At 47.0% G+C, this 15079-nt stretch overlaps 1 protein-coding gene across 1 annotated transcript; it reads right to left on the bottom strand.

Annotated features, from left to right (window-relative positions):
• Window positions 1-523: 523 nt before the first annotated feature.
• LOC117903170 (AF4/FMR2 family member lilli) lies at window positions 524-13268 on the bottom strand. Its single transcript, XM_034815014.1, is given in 5 exon segments — window positions 524-3572; window positions 3709-6030; window positions 9219-9430; window positions 10446-12208; window positions 12848-13268. Coding segments are annotated over 4 exon segments (5673 nt in total). The 5' UTR covers window positions 12060-12208; window positions 12848-13268; the 3' UTR covers window positions 524-2047.
• Window positions 13269-15079: the final 1811 nt, after the last annotated feature.

The raw sequence follows: 15079 nt of genomic DNA, 5'->3' as shown, positions 1-15079 counted from the left end.
TGACGCACCATAAAGCAGTTTCCCTTTTTTAGTTTTAAGCTCCTTATAACGGAAATTCACAGTTTCAGTTGCAGCTTTTCACCACAGTGCGTGCTGCTAGGCGCAAAGCTGCGCTTTATGCGTGTACTTTCGGGCGCAAAAGCTTTGGCGGGTTGCATTCCACCACACTTACAGTTCGAGGCAGTGTCAGACCAGTGAAAGATCACAACTAGAAATGATTAGCGTAGAAATTAGGGTTGAGGGAAAAGGAGTAACTATATCTACGCATAGTAACCCCTAAAGCAATGACTTTACACAGATATTCACCACCCACTACGTGCTTTTCCCCATGGGCAGCAACTCGCGTGCTGCTAGGCGCTAACAGGCAGCTAACAGTAAGGAGCAAAAGCTCTGGCTAGAGACAGTTCGAAGCACGCGCGCCACGTCCTGCAATGAGATTTCAAAATAAAAACAATTTTTGGGTTTGTTCTTGCTTAGGTTTTTTGCTTCATTTCTTTATTTGTTTCCCGCTATGCTGTTGAAGTTTCTATCTGCTCTGGCAAAAATAAAAATAAAAATAAATCATAAACAAATGGTTAAATACTTTTACGGATTTCTCAACAAACTGTACATATTCTGTACATTTTTTAACATAATTAATGTATGTAATCATAGGCTTTACATAGTTCCAGCTTAATTGCCCACAATCTGTGTTCTGGTAGCGCTCTTTGAGTAGATGTCTGTGGGCTTGCGTAAATACGAAAATACAAATGATTTAAACAAAGCGCCCAGATATTTTAATAACAGCACAAATTAATGTTTTTGTTTTTTGTTTGGGAAGGAATTGAAAGAATAAAATAAAATAAATATTTTCAATCAAATGCCTAATGATAATAATAATAGTTTATGTTTAATTATCTTAGCAAATAAAAAAAAAATTAAAGTTGATTAAATCCATAAAACGGATATTCCAAATATTTCACACAAATATTTATGTACATATACAGTCTGTATATAACTTAATCATCTTATGGGTATTTTTCTGTTTCTTCCTTAAACACTATCTATCGAATCGATCTCTTTTTTGTATGTTTTAAACATAGTTTTTTTTTTAAGTTTTTCGTTTTCTTAATTTTTGTTCTTTGTTCTTTGTTTTTCCTCTTCAGTTGTTTTGTTTTTAGTTGTAGCTTTTGTGTTTATGGTAAGATTTGGAAATGGTTCAATTATAAAAATTGCTTAGATCTTAATACACGACGTTCCGCTGTGAACTCTCGGATGAGCGTGCTGATAGTTAGGATCGTTAGCCAATGGAATCTCTCAATTTCTCACTGCCACTCATTATTACTTATTATTTTACTATTTCTTGACTCACTTTCTCGCATCGCTGCTCTAGATCTAGTTCTTGTCGTAGTTTTGGTTGTTTAGTTTTCCTTCGTAGTTTTTTCTTTTTGCTTTTTAGATTTAGTTTGTTGCAGAAATTTAATTTCTTGCTTACAATTTACGAGTTATTTTACATATATATGGATTTATATATAATATTTCTTTACATATGTATATGCATGTAAATATTGCTAGTAAAAAAAAAGGACTTTCTTTCATTCGAATATCTAATGCGCAGTCGAGAGCAAACGAGAGCCAAAAAATGCTGCGTGGCGGCTTGGCTTCTGTTCTGTTTTTTATGTTTTTTGTTTGTGGTTTAGCATTTTTGTGTGTGTGGTTTGATAATAAATTGTAATCAGTTCTTTGAGTTCTCATTTGAAAATGTTCTACGCGCAAATTCAAGTAGCCATTAAGATAGTTAACCTCCAACCTCACTCCATCTGTTCCATGCAGCTCTCCCACTCTCACTCTCCCTCTCTCTCTCTCTCTCTTTCAACCTCTGCCTGTCTGCCTGTGTGTCGATTATTTGTAGTGGCATATAATGCCCAGAAATTGTTTTAGTTAGCCTACTTAAGAGCTAATCCAAAAAAAAATAGGTATCCATATTTAAGATTAATTAATAAATAGCTTAATTCTACAACTCAAATTTACAGTTGGATATTTGTTGGGGCTTCTATCTCGGCCGCTCTCAGAAGGGAGCATCGCCCGCATACCACGGATGCACCCACGGCGCCGATGGCGGTGGCGTCGGCGGATATATCGTCGGCGATGGCTGACCGTGCGAATGATGCGCTGCCGCCGCAGCCGCTGCTGCTGCCGCCGCGGCCGCTGCATGATGGTGGGCGGCCGCCGCCGCTGCCGCATGATGATGATGATGATGCTGATATGGTGCAGTGAACGCTGCCGCCGCTGCGGCCGCTGCATTGCCGTAGTAGGAGGCTGCGGCCAGGGCTGCGGCTGCTGCCGCCGATGTGGGCGAGGCCGTGGCCGAGGAAGTGTGACTGGAGGCGGGCGACAGCCGAGCTAGTCCTGCCGCGCACACGCTATGCCGTCGCATCATAATGTGCCGCTGCTGTGGCGGCGGTGGCGCGCGTGCTGCTGGCGGTGGTGCTGCCGCTGTCACATGTTGCTGCTGCTGCTGCTGCTGCTGCAGTTGCGCTGCCCTGCGCTGACGCTGCTGCTGCTGCTGTTGCTGTTGTTTCTGCTGCACCAGACTCCACTCTGGCAGGGCGCTGCTTAGCGGCGGACTCAGCATATTGGCTGCCGCCTTGCCATACAGATTCGAGAGGTACGCATGCTCCGCCTCGGCCATTTTCTGTGCGGCAGTTCTGCCACTTGGACCCGAGGCTGTTGCTGCTGTGGTGCTGTTGCTGCTGCTGCTGCTGCTACTTCTGTGACTGCTGCTGGTAGTGGGATTGTTGCTTCTGCTGCTCGTGGTGGTGGTGGTGGTGGTGTTGGTAGTGCTGCTCCTGGCGCTGCTTTGCTCGGCATGTTGCCGCTTCTTAAGCAGCCGCTGCTGCTCAGCATGTTGCTGCTGTTGCTCAACATGTTGCTGCTCAGCATGTTGCTGCTGCTGCTTCGCATGTTGCTGCTGTTGTTGGTGGTGTTGCGGTTGCGGATGCGGTTGCGGTTGGTGCGGGTGTTGGTGTTGGTTGTGGGAGTACAACATTTCGTATGTGTTGCTGTTGTTGTGTTGTGTTCGCTGCTGCTGCTGTTGCTGCTGCTGCTGCTGTGACTGAAAGTGTTGGTGTGCCGGTTGGTGGTTTTGGTGGTGTTGCTTCTGCTGTTGCTGTTGCTGTTGCTGCTGCTGTGGTGCTGGTGGCGGTGCTAAGGCTGCACTCGTCTTTCGCTTCACTAGCAGCCCATCGCTGCTCAGATTGTGCGGCGGCGTTAAGGCTCTTCTACGCAGTGGCGTCGCTGCCACTGTCGCTGCTTCTGCTTCTGTTACTGTTGCTCTTGTTGTTGTGTTGGCTGTGGCTGCTGCTGCTGTTGTTGATGTTGTGGTACTTGTTGTGTTTGTTGTTGGTGTAAAATGTTGTGCTCCCCAGCTTAAATCCTAGCTCGTTCGCGTCCGCTTAGCTGGCGGCTGCTCCGACTGTCGTGTCATGAATGTCAACTGCGTCATATACTTGATAATGTCGCGCACCTGCACAAGCGGCATATTCTCCGTGTACTCCGTTCGATCGTACTCCATGAGGATCTGCACTTGTCGCCTGCAAAATGAGAGAGGGGGAGAGAGATTTCGTGAGTAATTGGTGTCTGCCGCATGCCAAGTACAGTCCAAAAGTGTTTCAGTTTCGTTCGTTCCCCTTTTGGCAGCAGTGAAACGAAGTGAACTTGAGAACTTACCGGTTCGCCTTGTACAACTCCACGCCGAGTGCCTCGATCAGACGCTTGCAGTGCTCGAGCGGCACGGAGGGGAAAAAGTTCTTCTGGAACTCAATGAGTGTCATCAGCTGCTCGGAGTCGTTGTAGGCCTTCATGTTGATGCACGGCACCAGATGCTTGTCCACGCACACCTTCTGTATCTTGTACGGATGCAGGTTCATGTTGTTTGTGGGTATCTCTGGTATCACGCACAGCCGCTGTGCACCGTCCGCAATGGCGGCAGCCGCCGCATGGGCCAGCGCCGCATGGCGTTGCAGGTGCAGAGAGGCGCTGTTCGCCGACGCTGAGCCCGAGGACGAGTTACTGCCGCTGCTGCTGCCGCCGGTGCTGCCGGTGCTGCCGCCACCGCCTCCGCCGCCACCGCCGCCACCGCCGCCACCGCCGCTGGCATTCGAGGAGCTGCGTCCATTCTGCTGCGCATGATGAGCGGCCACCGCTGCCATGCGCTGCTGCGCGACAGCCGCCTGCTGATGCTGCTGCAGGTAGGCCGCTGACGCTGCCAGAGACCTTCGGGAAGAGGACAAATCGATAACGTCAGTGGGTGTGGTTCGACTGCCAGCACCAGGATTCGGACTCTTCCCATCCTGCTGATAGTGGCTACTACTATTGCTACTAGAATTATTACTACTAAACTGTGGCGAGTGTGTGGGATGGGTGTGTTGTGAATGGCTGTGATGATGATGGTGGCTATGGCTATGGCTATGACTGTGACTGTGACTGTGGCCATGACTGTGGCTGTGTGTCTGACGCCCGTAATTGACAGAACCCCCGCGACGACCGCTGGCACTGCTCTGCGGCGAGAGCGAGAGTATGGCCATGGGCAGATTGTTCGATTTGGTCGAGCAGATGACGCTCTTCTGTCGCCCCACACCGCCCTTGCCGCCACCGCCGCCACCACCGCCGCCGGCGGCACCTCCTGGCACACCACCGGACGCAGCCTGACCATTGCCCAGCGGCGAGGCGGCCGTGGTGGAGGCACTTGAGCTGGAACATGAGCTGGAGGGTGAGTGCAGAAAGTGGCCCGGCAGCTGGGGCGTGATGGTCACATTTGGATTGGAGGCCAGCGACAGGGTGGTCACACCGGCAATGCCCGCCAGCGCACCGCCCAGACCCACGCCCACCGATGGGGACATGGGCGGCGATATGTAGGAGGGCACCAGATGACCCTGACCATGATTGGATGCTGCCGCCGCATTCGTCTGGATGAACGTGGAGAGATCGGGATTGGCCAGAACCTTCTGTATGACGGCACGCATCTCGTCCGTCATTTTCAGCTTCTTCTCAAAGTCCTCCAGCGCCTGGGTGGAGTTTAGGGATATGGTGGTGGCCCCACCGGAGCCATCGCCACCGCCACCGCCTCCTCCTCCTCCTCCTCTGCGACTTTTGCCGGTGCTCATCTGCTCAGCTCCGACTCCAAGTCCGCCATCTGGTATCAGTGGTGGGACATTCGGCTTCGTAAAGGTCACTCCACTGCCGCTGCCGCTGCCGCTGCTGCTGCCACTCCCCGTCTTGGAGCTCTTGCTGGCCGATTTGTTGGGATTGTTGTAGTCCAGCATCGTGATGAGATCCGTGTCCAGCGGCAGGGAAGGCAGCGTCGGAAAGTTCTTCTGTCCCAAGCCTGAGCTGCCTGCACCAACTCCTCCTGCGATGACTGGATGAGAGCCAACACTGGCGGCATTGGCGGCGCCTCCGCTGGTGCAACCCTTTAGCTGCTGACTGAAGAGCAACCGCTGGGCGGGCGTCAGCCGATTCCACACGGCCAGATTCGTGTAGTCCGCCCTCGTTGATGGCAGGTTGTAGTTGAAGGAGTTGCCCGTGTTGCCGCCGCCACCGAACAGGGCCTGGACATAGCCAGCAGCGGCTGCCATGGCAGCGGCCGATTGGGATGCGTTGGCGTTGGTGTTGGTGTTGGTGTTGGTGGAGGCGCAGGAGTTGGTGTTGGTGTTGGAGGAGGAGGAGTTACTTTTCTTGTTTCCGCCGCTGCTGAGGCTTTTCGCAAGAGCGTGGCCGGCGGAATGATTGTAGGTACTGTTGTTGTTGTTGCTGTTGGTGTTACTGTTGTTGTTGTGCGTGTTGTTGTGGGTGTTCTTGTTCTGTTGGTGTGTTTGTTGGTGGTTTTGACTGTGATGTTGTTGTTGTTGTTGTTGTTGTACGTGGTTGTTGTTGAATGTGCTGTTTTGGTGTGGTTGGTGTCGTTGTTGTTGTTGTTGTTGAGTCTTTTGTTGCTGTTGTTGTTGTTGCTGTTGTTGTTGTTGTTGCACCAGTGATTGCTCGACATTCGACCTAGAAACATTATACATAATACATAAGTGTTGTAACCTCTTGTTGGAGAGAGCTCTCTGATCATAAATTTTCCACTTTCTTTTGTTTACATTTTTTTTTAAAGATATATTTGATTTACTTTACAATTTGGTCACTTTTTAATTCGTTTTTTGAGTTGCTTTTCAATTTACATTCGTTGATTCTCAATTTTTGTTGTAATTGCACTGTGTGCTCGCGCCTTTGCCGTTCGGATTTGATCTCATTTGTACATTCTCATAATACCCATACATATGTACCACACACATGTAGCATTTTTTTTTTGGTCTAATCTGTAGCTAATCGACAAGTACACAGACTACAAGTTTATATTTTAATTTATTAATTGTTTTCTTTTTTGGAAAAACAGACAGCGAAAAGTATGGGACGGGTTTATGGGTTCTCTATAAGCAAACGCCTAAAGTTTCTATTATTGCTATTATTATTATTGCTATTATTATTTTTGCTCTCTCTCTCTCATTCCTTTCTTTTCTCTCTCTGTTTTTGCTTTTGCCAAAATCTATTTTTTTATTTGTCCTTTTGTAATGAACATTGAAAATGTGTGCGAGTATGTGTGTGTATGTGTGAGTGTGTGTATGTGCATGATCAACATGACAAGCTTTCAAAAAGCTCTCTCTCTCTCGCTCCCTCTCGCTCCTTCTCTCTTCTCCCTAAGCTTGCCAACCTTTCGCTCAACTTTTACGGCTGCTCTCCTGCTTAATTTACCGTTGCGTTTGAAACGCATTTCTGTGTGTGTTTTATTGTTTGTTTGTATGCAGATATAATGTAGCTAGGATTTTGTTTTTGGGCGGGCGGGGGAGAGTGAGAAGACGAAGTGATGGAGGGACGCGTGGGCCAAACGGGGGTTGAAACCTGCCACCACCACCAAGAAGACTTGTTTGCTGTTCTCGTTCGTTTTCGCGTTCATTTTGTTCATTGTCGTTGTCGTTGTCGTTGCATTGTCCCATCCGTTTCATTCATCGTTCGTCTCAAGTCATGAGTCAGCGTCATGCGTCAGCGTCAGCGTATGTCTGTTTGTGTTTGTGTTTGTGTGAAGAGTGTGCGTGTGTGTGTGTGTGCGGGCGCGCGATTTCATTAGGGGTAGTCAGTACACACAGCCATAAAATAAATGTAGATATGTTTGTTGCATATTATATATTTAACGATATATCTATGTAAAAACATTATTATTTTCATTGATTTCTCATTTGAATATGCGAATTTATGTTTTTCAAAATATGTTGTTCTGCCTCTTTTGACATTCGATCTCTCCAAGGAAATTATTAACAATTATTTGAGCTTAATTATTGTACAATACAAAAGAAAGAAGCAGTTGGGCGGGGGGCGGTAGGGGAATAAAGGAATAAAAACAGAGTTGTACAGCAAGAAACAAATATTGAAAAAAAAACAACAAAAAAATGATATAATAATCATAATTATTATAATTAATTATTTGTGTAGGTATTTATTTATAGAGAAAAATGTATGCTACATAGGATCTATAGATATTTGAATATTATTTCTGTTCGGGTTCATTCGGGGTTGAGCAACCATCAAAAAAAGGAAAGTTAAGGGACATGCAATCTCATCTCTAGGGGGGTAGGGTACCATTAACAAATCTTTTCAAAACTAACGAAAATAAACTCTACAAAATGATACATATATGAGAGTGTGTGTGTGCAAGTGTAGGTGTGTGTGTGTGTGTGATGAGTTTAATTTGAGTCAATTTAGAGTTTAGTTCTACTTGGGACTAGGCCTGGGCCAATTATTGTTAGTCGAAATCGTTGCCAATTTAATACATACTCCACCCAGTCACCGCCCCAGTCGCTGCGCTCCCGATACCGAAACCAATACCGAACCGATTAATTCTGTACAATTTAGAGCCGCGCTTGAGGTACCCTAATGCATTAGGAATCTGGAGAACCGAAAACAAAACGTAATGAGGTGCAGAAGGTCGGGTTATTTTTTGTTTCGTCTGTTTTTGCGGTCTCGAAAAATGTGTTTTTATTTGTAACAAAATAAAAACATCAAATAAACTGCTGTAGACGCGATGTCCTTGAAAAGTCAACTGTGGACTGTACACGATAAGTCGTAACGGTGTAATTATTTGTGTGTGTTTTTCTGTACTTTCTGTTGTTGGTGATGTGAGAAGTCTACGGATACGAATCAACATGGAATAATTTACCTTGCAAAGAAATTACGTTAAGCGAACAAAATTCTAATAAATGTTGCATGACTTTGAAAGGCAAACAAAGAGCACAGAGAGTGAGTGGGAGGGAGAGAGAGGTAAAGAGAGTTGGACAGAGACAGAGAGAAGTTATGCGTGGAGCGAGTATTATTTGTTTTTTTTTTTTTTTTTTTTTGTATATGTTTAAATATAGTATTTGATTGAGGTAAAAACGGTAAACACAGTTTGCAAATATGTATATTTTCAATCAAATTAAATAAAATGCGTGCACAAACGCCGATTTCGGTAGCCTCTATTTATATTTCTTTTTTGTGTGTTTTTATCATTTTGTTTTTTTTTTACTTTATTTTATATCTAACATTGAGAATGATCCAAATAAACAATCGGTGCATTAGATAAGAGAATAAAGAAAGAGCAAAAATAATATTGACTTTCTTTATATGTTATATGTCGTGTGGCACCCTAATGGCAAGTACAATTATAGCTCAAGCGGCGATATCTCAATGTCTCGCCCGTCACTCGGGGCCACAGGCCACAGGAACAGTAGAACAAAAATGCAAATTAATCGTTTGGTAGCGATACTTATCGCTGTACAACACAACCCTTCGAGAGACATTGAGACATTGAAAAGTCGACCTCTTAGACCCATTTTGCTATGTGTAAATAAAACAACAGCAACGGAAAAATGATAGAGTAAGGTTTGATATTGGCAAATAACGAATTACAACAAAATTTGAAAAACACAATTTCTGCGCATTTGCATCGAGATTCAACAAAATTAACGTCGTAAATATGTAATCAATAATGTAAGGTAAATATCATTAAAAGGAAAGCAAAATCAAATGGTATATAGAATATTATTAATTAAGAGATTTTTTTTTTTCTTTCTTTTTTCAATAATTTTTTGTTGGCTTATCATTAGCAGAAAATAAATAGCAGGGGGAGGGTAAATGGGAGGTATATGTGGGTAAGTGGTGGTACTTACATGTGATTGGCATTCTGGCCGGCTGCGGAGCGCACCAATGGGGGTGGGGCATTGCCCCCACCGCTGGCATTGTGACTGTTCACCGAGGACATGGAGATCGCAGGATTGTTGTAGGAATACGGCTGACGGCTGCTACCACTCATCATCAGGTTGTTCATGTGCTCGCGATAGCTGCCCACACGATTCGCGTTCGCCACATGCGACTGTTGAGCCTGCAGGAGGATGTTGCCCAAAAATGATAGAACAAGAACGAGAGAGAAGCCGCATTAAAACAACTGCAAAAGGGAGGCTTTAGAAATCGCACAAGTCCAAACGGCAGCAACAACAGGTTGCCGTCACACGACTATGCATGCATGCGTGTGCATGTGTGTGTGTGTGTGTGTGTGTGTGTGCATGCAAACAAACACACAAGTGTGCAAGTGCGAGGGAGAGGCTCTGCTGCCGCTGCTGCACACTACGGCTGGCTGACCTAGTTTCCCCCGACTGCGCGGCTGCTGCGCGGTTGTCAAACTGTGAAAAACTCAGTTAGAAAACTCCAACCAGCCACATGCACACACTCTACATACAGTGGGCACCCCCTCAACTGTCGCCGCAGCAGCCTCCAGTACATAGTTTGATTTATTCGCCCCTATATGTAGCAGTATGTTTTACATACATATTCAAGTACATATTATGTACATACATAGAGCTGTCATTACTAGCCATTACTGACACTTATTGTTACTATATTAACCATAAATAAATACCAAATATGCTTAATGTATGTATTTGTGTATGTACAAGCCCAAGTAGAGCTCATTGGAGGTGCAGAGAAGAAGAATGAACGAAAAGGGTTTTTGTGGTACATTTCATGGTACATAATATGTACAACTTTTTGCTTGCTTGGAGCCTGGTTTCATCAATCCAAATCGAATGTGCAAAACGTAATATTATGTTGTTCGAACAATTGCTCAAATATGTCTAAAAGGCGTGAAAAGTTATGAGATAAATACATATGTTGAATATCTAATCCAGCATTTGTTGTAAATATGTAAATACATGTAAATATGTAGAAAGACACTTTTGGACACTTTTTGCCATCTCTAAGCAAACACGACTCATCTCTAATTGAACGATGCTCGTGCCCTTCGGCCGATACCCTAGAGCAGATCCCTAAATCACATCTATCTATGCGTTTGGGGGAACAACTAAAGAATCCCTAATAAATAATAGAAATCCAAAACTTACAATCATTTGGGCATGCAGCTGCATGTTAGTTTGTCCCGACATCCAGCCGCTGTTGGCCAGCGCCTGCACCGTGGCCTGCGAGAGCATGCGGTTGTTGCCCGCTGACTGCTGCATCATATGTGACGCGGCTGACGCCGCCGCAGCCACTGCCTGGGTATTGAAGGCGGCCGCTGCTGCTGCCGCTGCCTGCGAGGCGCCGAATCCGCTGGCATTTGAGACGCCATTGGCGTTGGCTGCCGCTGCAGCGCGTTGCTTTATCAGCTGCTGTGCGGCAGCTGTTGTCACGCCTGAGCTGTGCTGCTGGGACTTTTGTGCGCCTACACCCCCGCCACCGCCGCCAGCAGCGCTGCCACCGCCACTATTGGCGGAGTTGTTGACGGCCGTGCCGGCGTTGCTCGAGGAGTTGGTGTTCACAGTGGTCGTGATCTTTGGAGGTGGGGCGGAGGGTTGGCGGGTCCAGTTAACAGAATTGTTAACATTCGCCCGATTGCCAATGAGCAGATTGGAGTCAACGACCTTGCTGGGCCAGTAGTCCTCGAATTCGGTGCCATTGGGGAAGTAGCTCTTGATGTCCGTCAGCGAGATGACGGCGACATTCTCGCTGGAGAAGAGCTCGTTGCGAATGCCCTGGACCTTGCAGCAGAACTTGAGGTAGGCCAGATCCCAGCCATTGAGCAGCTCCGCCTTGGTCTTGAGGTTCTCCGTTTCGCCCTCGAAGTAGAAGAGCGGCACCACCTGCTGATTGTTGCGCACCGTGTAGGGGACGACGGACTCCTTGTTGATCCGGATGAAGCCACACTTCTCCGAGGGCGTCTTGCTGCCGGTCACCAGCTTGCGATAGCAAATGTCCAGGAACTGGAAGAACTTGGAGGCGTCGCCAAGCCGCACCACCAGATCCTTTTGCGTGAATATGTCGCGACCGAACTCGCCGTCGCAGTGCTTGTGGTTCACCTCGATGAACAGTCGCGCCTCCGCATCGGTGATGTAGTAGCTGCGCACGCACGTGCAGCTCGAGTAGATGTCCGGATGCAAGCAGTTGAGGTACTTGCCGAGCAGCTTCAGCTCGATCATGCGCACCGAGCAGTACTTCTCCGTCTGCCGGTAGATGTATGGGATGGAGACCTTGCCGAACTGTGCCCAACCGAAGCGGCCCATGACCGACTCCTCGTCACATGGCCCGCCCGAGGAGGATTTCTTCTCAGTGGCTTCGCCTGCGCCAGCGGCCTGGTTCTGTATCAGCACCGAGCCGTTGGCCCGCTGTCCGTTGGGTGCCAGGGCGGGCACCACCTGCATGGTGCCGTTGGGCAGCTTCTGGTGGCGTGACAAGTAGCTCATGATGTTCGTCTGTCCATTGCCGTTGGTGACGGGCGGCTGCATGGCTCCGCCGCCTGAGCCGGCGCCATTAGAGTGCTGCATGGCCTGGCGGCTGGCCAGCGCGGCGGCCTGATGCTTCTGTTGCTCCTTCATTTTGGCGGCCAGCTCACGGATTTCGGCATCGTCAGGGCGCTCCTGTTTGACGGTGCCAGGGGTGCCGCCCAGGCTGTTGCCTTGCAGCGGCAGTGATTGACCGTTGGCGTCCACGACGCTGGTGATCTGCACATCCTCGTCCGACATGACGCGGATGTGGCACGCTCTCTGTTGTTATCTTTCTTTTATTCTCTCTTTGTTTCGCCTCTTGTTAAAGCGTTGCTCGTTTTTGTTCTCACTTCACTCGCAAAGGGATTTCGATACTGGTTTTGTTGTTGTTTATTTCATCCCAATAGCTAAAGGAAGAATCAGAAAAGGTAACTCTGTTAAAAAAACCGTTAAAACTGCACTCTCTCTCTCTCTCTCTTGCTCTCTGCCACACACAAATTCGGTTGATGACGTTTTGTTAGAGAAACACAGACACACACGCACACAATTGGGCACTGGTATATGTGGGAACGAGGGGCGGCCACTCTTTTAGTGGCCGGCATGCGCGCTCTCCCTCACACTCTCTCTTCAGCGCACACAGTTGACACAGATATGTATAGCCACTCTGGACACGCACACCAGCAAGAAAACGTCTGAAACGTGATGTTTTTGGTGTTTCTCTCTCAATCTCTCTCTCTCTCGCGCTGCGTGTGTGAGAGAGTGAGTGTGTGTGTGTGTCTGACGTGCTGTTTCTTTCGCGCGCGCACTTTTGGCAGTATTTGTTGTTGTTTTTGTTGGTGTTTTATGTTGTTTGTTGTGTTTTTGCCGTTGTAATTGTTGTTGCTTTTCGGTTGTTGTAATTTTTGTTGCATTTTTTCATTCAATTTGCAATCTCCACACTCACACACACACACACACAGCACCACTCATGCACACCAATTTAGGTACATACAAAGCGTCTATATACAATTTACTATATATTATTTATCACCACCGCCCACTCTTACACAAAACAAACTGCGACTTCTGCTGCTGCTGCTGCATGATTTTCAATGATTTGAATCCAGATGGGTTACGAACAAAAAAAAAACTATAACCAATTTTCTGGATGAACCGCTCAAACATTTGTCGCTTGCTATTTTGCAATCTGTATTCTGTATTCACTTCAAGGTGTAACAATTCTATGTGGGTCTCCGTCTCCACACACACACACACAGACACGTGACAGCCAAGGGTGACGCGGGTTTTGGTATTTCAAAAAACACCAACAAAAAAAGGTAACAAAATAACACTACTATTCTGCTGTGGCTGCTAGCTTTTCGTTTTTCGCGTTTGCGTTTCGCTCTCTCACTCTGCGGACTGTACGAGTGCCACGACGACAACGTCCTCCCGTCTTCGCAATAAACAAACGAGTGTGATCGTTGTTACGAAAATTATTTCAACGAAGTCGACTGAAAAATGTGTGCGGCACGGCACACACACACACACATGCACACAGAACGGGAGAGTGAGAGCGAGAGCGAGACAGTTTGTGAGACAGCGCTTTTAGCGGGAGAGACTGCGGCGCTGACGCCAGCTGTGACTGAGGCAGCGGCAGCACCAGTGCAGCGCAGCAGCTTTGTGTGTATGCGTTGAAATACATATATACATATGTATATTTAAGTATATATGTACATATATATTATATACATGCACATACGAATATAGAGTAAAAAGAAAAAGAAAAAATTCAAAAATACACAGAGGAAAAGCAGACCTGCTGCTGCTGCTGCTGCTACTGCTGCAACAACGACCGAGGGCATGCAACGGAACGAACATTTTGCCGAATTGCTGCTGCTGATGCTTCTTCTTCTGCTTCTTCGCTTGCTGTCCATGTTCGGTTCCTTCGGCAAACCCCCCCTCCCATCACCTAACAGACACCTTGAGTCACGTTGCGCATTTCTTCTGGCTCCCCACCCACCCCTCACCAATCTTCTGCTGCTTCTCCTTGTTCTACTACCCAGCCCCATCTACCGTTTCGTCTAGCTCTAAGCGGCATCGTCGACTGTGACGACGGGCAGCGAGCAGAGCAGAGCAGAGCACTGGCTAGATGTTACACCTACAGTGGTTCGCATTGGATGAACATTTGTACAGATGAGGTACAGATGGGCGAATACATTTTAAGTCGGACTTTTCTACGTAATGTTACAGCTGCAGTTGGGCGGTATCTACCACAACCTAACCTAAGTTAGGCTCTGATCGGCTATGGTCAAGTGCATATGTACATACATATGTACAAGGGCAGGCGTATGATTCCGTTAGCTTACTTTTAATATTTTTCCCCTCAAAGTTGTAAATTGTTTAAGACTTAGATATAATTTTACCTCTAAAACTTCGTTAATTTTCAAGATAAATTTATTTTGAATGTATTAGTTTCATTTTATTTAATTTTTTCTAAACGAAACCAAACTCAACTCAACTTTTGTTCAACTTTCCCCCATGTTTAGCCCCTTTTCGCACGCACATGTCACCACTGTGCAAGGAAAGCCTAACCCAAGTTATGTACAAGAGCCACCGCCTCCCACTCCTACAACACAGACACAACAGCAACACACGTACATGCATTCACATAGAAGAACAGCTAGAAGAGAGCTGCGGACAGACGTCGGACGCTTGCTTGGGTCAGAGCCATAGCCATGTGGTAGAGGAGGCGAGATGTGGGTTGTGTGAGCTCCCCGTGGGCGGAATGTGTGTTGTGGGTGTGCAGGGGGTTCGCTATTATGGGGTGGGGAGGGAGAGTCTCTATTTTTGGCAACACCAAGCCGCGGTTAGCTTTCCCCCATCCCCTGCCCAGTATGCACCACGCAATCCCTGATGGCCTGACTGGCATTCTCTCTCCCACTCTCTTTATCTCTTTCACTGCTCTAACACTCTCTCTCTAGCTCCATCCGCCTGTTGCCCCCACCCCATCCCTTTCTGTCGGCCGCGTGGGTGAATGCAAGAAGTTTTTGGTATTCGCGCGCTGAGGCCAGGCCAAGAAAGGCCCCGCTTCAGGACGGGGACCGACCAGAGAAGACCACTGCAAAGCAACCAACGAATGCCGCTTCGTGTCAGCTGGCTCTGTGTACATATATACATACAGTGGCTCCATCGCATAATCGGACAGCGGTTTCCTCTTTACGAATGTGCTCAAAAAGTATATAGAAATGCGTTAGACCAACCGTTTTTTCACTTTTTATACAACTTAATAGTATTACCTA

Source organism: Drosophila subobscura, chromosome A (assembly GCF_008121235.1).
Source record: "Drosophila subobscura isolate 14011-0131.10 chromosome A, UCBerk_Dsub_1.0, whole genome shotgun sequence".
NCBI lineage: Eukaryota > Metazoa > Arthropoda > Insecta > Diptera > Drosophilidae > Drosophila > Drosophila subobscura.
This window is presented reverse-complemented; position numbering and strand designations above follow the sequence as displayed.